Source organism: Galeopterus variegatus, unplaced genomic scaffold (assembly GCF_000696425.1).
Source record: "Galeopterus variegatus unplaced genomic scaffold, G_variegatus-3.0.2 Scaffold1902, whole genome shotgun sequence".
NCBI lineage: Eukaryota > Metazoa > Chordata > Mammalia > Dermoptera > Cynocephalidae > Galeopterus > Galeopterus variegatus.
In genome coordinates, this window is record NW_007728013.1 from 238,801 (window position 1) to 246,300 (window position 7,500).

A 7,500-nucleotide genomic window follows, 5' to 3' on the forward strand; every position below is an offset into this window, starting at 1 on the left:
TTGAAGCACTCGACGAAAATGACTCGCCAGGTTTGAAAACAAGGGAGGGGGTCAGAGGGACACTCAGCCCACTCAGCTCCTGTGCCCCTGCAAACCACAGGGGGTGCTCGGGCCCCTCCTCCACCTCCTGGCTACCAGCACCTGCCCTCTGGGGAGAGTGCACAGAACAGAGGCCGGGGAGTCCCGGGCCTGCGGCCTCTGACCTGCCACCTGCTCCTGGGTGGACCCCGACTCTGCCACTAACAACCTGCACGAGCTCAGTCACTTGCTTCCTCTTTCTGGACTCACTTTCTCACCTCTAAGAGGAGGTTAAGCCAGTCAGTCCCTAAAGAGCACAAATGGGTCAGGGGGCATCCCCAAACATCTGGGGAGCCAAGCGAGAGGAGCCTGCACTCTCTTCTCCACCCCCAGCCCCTCGTCACCCCCAGGGCTCCTTCCCAGCTGGCCGGGACTCCCTCCGGGGGCCTCTCAAGGGGCCGGGGTTCTGACCGCACAAACCCGGGATCTGCAAAGGGAAACAAGCCCTGTCCCCCAGCCCCCACCCGCCTGGGACTCAGATGACCACAGAGTGGGGGTGCCGGGCCGCTGGCTCAGGCCGCCGCAAGCAGGAGGTCACCGCTGAGCACCTCCGAGGTGCAGGAGCCCCAGGCCAGGGCCACCGACCAACCAAAGCTGAGGTGGATGCCCTGCACGTCACCGCTGAGCACCTCCTAGGTGCAGGAGCCCCAGGCCAGGGCCACCGACCAACCAAAGCTGAGGTGGATGCCCTGCACGTGCTGCGGGCCATCCTGACGGGCCGTCTCCACGAAGGCCGGGGGTGAGTAGCTGATGTAGACACCGACCCCTGCCAGGGTCAGGGCACCTGGGGAGAGAGGGGACAAGGTGACCACTGGGCAATCTAGTCCTGCAGGCGGCTCGCCATCCTGTCCCCTCTCCTGGTCCAGGTTAGGTCAGACTGACCCTCAGCCTAGCCTCTGTCCCAGATACCCTCTTCACCTGGGGGACAGACGCTGAAGGTGGTAAACTCTGAGGTTTCAGGTAATGGAGCTTTAAGGAGGCTCCAAGTCAGCTGTGAAACCCCAGAAACCTCACCCCACAAACACCCTTGCAAACAGCACCGCCTGTACCCCACCACAGTTCCCACTAACATAATTGCCTCCCAACACCTCGTACCCCCACAGTCCCCAACACACACAGAGCCAGTGACCTCTGCTTGGGCTCTAAGCTTGTCACCTGCTTGACCTCTGCTTGTCACCTGCCCTGCACCTCCAGCCCCCTCTTCCTCCTCTGTCTGGCCCTCCTTCCAGAGCCCTCTCCCTGCCCCAGATCTGAGTTACAGGCCCCCCTCGCTGTGCTGCCACAACCCCTGTCCTTCCCCAGGGACAATGCTCTGCTCTGGGCCGTCCTCCCGCTTCCCCACTGCATAGTCAGAGCTGTCCTCAACAGAAGGAAGACTGGCTTTGCACAGGTGGACAGGTGCCAGGTGACTCTTCCTCTGGCAGTTCAGGAGCCAGCAAAGAGCTGGGCAGAGGCCTCAGCCCCACAGGCCTCCAGGGCATCTTCCTGTCCGCATGCACGCAGAAGGGCTGGCCCAGAGAGCCACCTCCAGGTCCCACAGTTGCAGGCTGACGTCAGTCTGTCCTTGGTACCAGTGGCCCTGGGACCTTGGACTCCTATTCCAACACAGGTGCACGGTGTCTCCCGGTCACTGCCCAACCAAGGGCCAGTGACCACCCAGAGCTGAATGTCAGAGCCAGGCCTGTCTGGATCTCCTCGGGGCCCAGAGGAGGGGCACAGCCCTGGGGCCCAAAGTGCCTGATTCTCACCCTGGTCCTCTGCGATTACTCTCAGGGACCAAAGATGGGAAGAAGGGAAGGAGGAAAAAGGTGGATGGAGGGATGAGTGGGAGGGTTCACACAGCGACGAGCCTGGGGCTGGGCAGGGTAGCAGCGCAGTTAATGGGTTTAATTTGGGGAAGGACATGACACCAAATTGGATGAAGTGGGCTCTGGAAGAAGCGGGAATGGGGTCAGTGCCCAGCAGTGGGGCTGGCACCTCTCTTGGGCTTCCACGGGAGCTCTCAGGTAGCTGGGGCCCAGGACGCAGGAGAGCCTGTCTCGGTCTGCAGCAGTCAGTCAGAGCTGCTGGCCATGTCCCTGCTGCCCACCAGCTGAGCTCACCAAAGCCAGCTGCCTCTGTCCAGCCTGGCCAAGGACACGTCCCCTCTACCAGAGCGGGGGTGAAGAGTAAGCTCCCAGGTGGGACTCTCCACCCAGAGCCCTCTCCCGGCTCTCCCTGGTGATGGGAACCCGGGCTCCGCTCCTGGCAGACCTCTCTGCCAGCCTCTGGCCTCCTGAAGGACCCTTCCCCACTGGCACCTGCAGCCTCAAGCAGAACAGTCCCAAGGGAATTTGTCTTTCCAAGCCCTGTCCACTCCCTGTGTCGCCCCACCCCCATGTCTCAGGGAAGGGCACCCCAATTCATCCTGGGCCCCCATCTCCCTCTTACTTGCAATGCTGATTTGGCAGGAGTGGGATGCGGGGCGAGCTGGCCTCAGGCAGGTCCCCTTGGTGTGCATTCCTGGTCCAGAGCTGGTGCCAACACTGTGCCCGCTGTGCCTGCCCGGCCCCACCTGGGACACCTGGGTGGCTCCTGACAGTGGCGTGCAGTGGCCCACTTCCACGGGGCACCGCCATGCCCAGGAAGCAGTGGAGGCAAGGCTGGATTCTGAGTGACGGGAGCTGGTGGGATGTTCTTCAAACCAGGCCAGCCTCAGACCCCCGCCTCCCCTTGAGGCCCCTCTGGCCCTCGGAGCAGAGCACCCTCTGCCTGGGGAGGTTGCAGCTGGACGCCCCCTCAGCCACCTCCAGACCCTTGGCCCACCGGCTGGTGCCTTCATTCCTGGACACAGTGCAGAGGCTTTGTGTCACCATGAGGTCTTCTGGTTATCTCCCAACCCAATCACTCCTCCTGGTGGGTTCTGAAGGCCCTCTTAATGGGATTTTGAACACTCACAGATGGTGTCCAGGGCCAGGGTCATAGCTGACATTTGGTTCCACCTTGACTTCAGTGCTGGTCTCACATGGCCTTGACCAAAACCTAGGCCGCTGGTTTCCTCAGTCTTGGCTCCCAGTCACACCCACCCCTCTCTCCTGACAGATGCCTCCCAAGAAGTCCAGGGAAGCAGTCCTGCCACAGAGGGAGCCCAGCCCTGGGAAGCCTGGTCCTTGTGGCCACAGCTGTGACAGTATAGATGGCCTGAGACACCAGACCTGGCTCAGGCCCAACCCCAAAAAACAGGAGCCACTGAGTACTGACCCTAAGGAGCCAACAGCCCACCTTTGGCAACAGCCAGCCTTGGGCTGTTGGGGGAACTGGGTGGCCGGGGCAGACAGCAGAAAATGGCAGCAAAGGGGACCCCATGACAAGTTTCTCCCTGACGTTGGTGAATCCTTAGACCTCTCCAAGCCTCAGATGTCTCACCTGTATGGTGGGACCAAGGAGCCCCTAGGGGAGTAGTTGGTCCAGTGCCCAGCATGTAGTGAGTGCTAGATCCATGTCAGCTGGTGGACTGTTACTAGTGACCGTCTGGGCCTGGATAGGGGCCAAGGACTGATGCCCCTTCTCACCACCGTAATGCCTGGCCCTGCCCTGTCTGTGCCAATCCCTTCTCTCCTTGCTCCTCCCACCAGGACAGTCTGGGAACCAGAAGTGGGGGAGCAGCACCATGCCCCCCAGTGCAATCTGACCCAGCAGAACAGGTTCTGGGGTCACCATGGAGATCCGCATGCCTCCCACGCCACCCTGGTGCTCCTCCCCATCCCCTCCTGTCCTATAAAGGCCTAGGGCCCCCCAGGGTAGATCTAGGACAGCAGGGAGCTGCCTGCCATAGCTCCATCCCCAGGGCAGGCCCAGCTGGGCACCATCCAGAGGGGAGTGGGGCATGGGGCAGCAGAAGAGGCACCGCACTCCCAGGACCTGCAGCCAGCTCTGATCTTCTGAGCTGAGCCCCCCAGGGAGCCCAGACTCACCCCCCAGCAGGAAGTAGCAGCCGATGAAACGCAGCAGCAGTACACTCTGGGCCAGGGAGCTGAGCAGGCCACAGATCCAGCCACATGCAATCAGGACAAGGCTCAGGGGCAGGACCACCATGACGGTGCAGTGTAGCACTGCTGCCAGGAGAGGGGACTCAGGGGCAAGTGCTTCAGTGCCAGGAGAGGGGACTCAGGGGACTCAGGAAGGTCAAGTGCTTCAGTGTCCTGCGTGCCTAGAGGACAGCCATGTGAGGCTCCACCTTCTCAAGGCACACATGTCTGCATAGTGACCACCGGGCTCTCCTAGAGGCCACCTCTTTGCCTGGCACAGGCTTCCCAGCACCTGCGCCACCACTAGGCCTTTCTGGGGCAGCAGACACGTGCCCACCAACCCACTAGGTGGGAGATGCCCGCCAGGTAGACCAGTAGCCCATTTGGAAAAATAAAGGAGAGTCCAAAAGGGGGATTTGAGTGTCTGTGGGAGCACCCACGAGATCTGGGCACACTCGGAGCTATCTCACCTCCCCCAACAACAAAGAGGTGGGCCTTTGCCACTGAAAGGGAAAATGAGGCACAGGGAGGGCAGGACAGCCTGTGGTCAGCAGAGCACCAAGGTATACATGTACGGAAATGTCCTCTGGGAAGCGCAGGCACCAGCCAGGAGCAATTCTGTGGGGCTGGGATGGGGGGTCTTGGGACTCAGCCTTGCCCGAAGATTAAGGAAGGATGGGGAGATGGCCCCGGCCCAGGACTCACAGATGAGGTGCCACACCACGGTGGAGATGGCCAGGCCCTCGATGGTGAACGGGTTGATCAGGGGATGCAGCTGTTCTGCCCTAGAAAGCAGAGGGTGCAAAGCTGGGGGCTGGACATTGTGGGGCCCTGTCACATTCTCTCCCCTGGGTCTCCTGGATCCCAGGCTCCGAATGGGATTAGAGGCCTGAGACCTTTTGTTTCATTTATTTTCATGCACAAGTCACACCTGCATGGATGCTTAAAATTTCAAGGATTCCACAGAGGCTCCCTGATATGGGTTGATATGGGTCGCCCAAAGGGTACACGTATTAGAAATGTAATCCCACGGTGACAGTGTTGAGAGGGTGGGAAATCCTATTACGGTAATTGAAAGGTGGGGCCTTCGGGCAGTGATTGGATCGTGGGGACGGTGCCCTTGTGAATGGATTGACCACTCAGGGATCGGTGGGTGTGGTTCCGATGGCTTCATAAGCAGAGCGAGTGAGGAGTTAGCTCTCTGCTCGGCCCCTTCACCATGTGACATCTGCCTCACTATAGAGGCACCGCCAGGAAAAGGGCCTCACCAGATGTGTTCCCTGGACTTTGGACTTCCCAACCTCCAAAACTGTAAGAAAGAAATTTTATTTCTTTATACATTACCCAGTTTTGGGTATTTTGTTACAAGCAGCAGAGACAGACCAACACACTCCCCCAGGAATCCCTCAGGCGGGGTCCCCGGAGCCTGCTCACCTGTGGAAATCCCACCCTGCCTTGAAAGGAAGAAGCTGTGTGCAAATGGGCCAGCCCGGCAACCTCACTCTCCAGACCCTTTGTGACTCCTGTCATGGGGCAAGTGTGCTCTCTGCCCCTCACACGCGTGTGCACACATGTGCACATCGGGAGGTCTCTGGCCATAGTCTGCACAGTCAGATGAACCAACAGCGCAGTCCTTCCTCCCCCACCGCACCAAGGAAGGCACTGACACACTCATGCACACACACTCATGTCCACGTGTGCTTACACACCCTGACACGTGCTCACACTCTCATATCCACACACACATATACACATGCTTGCACACTCATACAATCACATACACACGGACACATGCTCACACTCTCAATCCACGCTCACATACTCACACACATGCACATACACATGGACACATGCTGACACACCGACACGTGCTCACTCCCATATCCACACACACATATACACATGCTTGCACACTCATACATTCACATACACACGGACACATGCTCACACTCTCAATCCACGCTCACATACTCACACACATGCTCACACAACTGTACATGCACATACACATGGACACATGCTGACACACCGACACGTGCTCACTCCCATATCCACACACACATGCTCGCACACTCATATTCTCACACACACGGACACACACACACTGATGCATGCTCACACTCTCATATCCACACACACATGCTCGCACACTCATATTCTCACACACACGGACACACACACACTGATGCATGCTCACACTCTCATATCCACACACACATGCTCGCACACTCATATTCTCACACACACGGACGCACACACACTGATGCATGCTCACACTCTCATATCCACACACACATGCTCGCACACTCATATTCTCACACACACGGACGCACACACACTGATGCATGCTCACACTCTCATATCCACACACACATGCTCGCACACTCATATTCTCACACACACGGACGCACACACACTGATGCATGCTCACACTCTCATATCCACACACACATGCTCGCACACTCATATTCTCACACACACGGACGCACACACACTGATGCATGCTCACACTCTCATATCCACACACACATGCTCGCACACTCATATTCTCACACACACGGACGCACACACACTGATGCATGCTCACACTCTCATATCCACACACACATGCTCGCACACTCATATTCTCACACACACGGACGCACACACACTGATGCATGCTCACACTCTCATATCCACACACACATGCTCGCACACTCATATTCTCACACACACGGACGCACACACACTGATGCATGCTCACACTCTCATATCCACACACACATGCTCGCACACTCATATTCTCACACACACGGACGCACACACACTGATGCATGCTCACACTCTCATATCCACACACACATGCTCGCACACTCATATTCTCACACACACGGACGCACACACACTGATGCATGCTCACACTCTCATATCCACACACACATGCTCGCACACTCATATTCTCACACACACGGACGCACACACACTGATGCATGCTCACACTCTCATATCCACACACACATGCTCGCACACTCATATTCTCACACACACGGACACACACACACACACTGATGCATGCTCACGCTCTCATATCCACACACACATGCTCGCACACTCATATTCTCAAACACACGGACACACACACACACACACAGATGCATGCTCACGCTCTCATATCCACACACACATGCTCGCACACTCATACATTCACACACATGGACACATGCTCACACGCATAGACACGCTCGCACTCACATTCTCACACACACATTCGTATTCATACACACGCTTGCACACTCGTCCCTGCCCCCCAGCTGTCACGCTGTGCAGGGGTAGCCCCCAGGCTAGCCGCAGCTTGCTGAGGAGGGAGCTGTGGGGACAGTGGGGGCTGGGCATCCCCGTTCCTGCAGAGGCATCTTTTCCTTTCTCCACATATTAG

The 7,500-nt window shown here is 57.9% G+C and overlaps 1 protein-coding gene across 1 annotated transcript in view; it reads right to left on the bottom strand.

Annotated features, from left to right (window-relative positions):
* Window positions 1-298: 298 nt before the first annotated feature.
* TMEM235 (transmembrane protein 235) overlaps window positions 299-7,500 on the bottom strand; it is an 8,146-nt gene continuing 944 nt past the window's right edge. Inside the window, 5 exon segments of the mRNA XM_008579516.1 lie at window positions 299-325; window positions 543-626; window positions 708-862; window positions 4,032-4,169; window positions 4,791-4,870. Coding sequence (XP_008577738.1) covers window positions 299-325; window positions 543-626; window positions 708-862; window positions 4,032-4,169; window positions 4,791-4,870 — 484 coding nt within the window.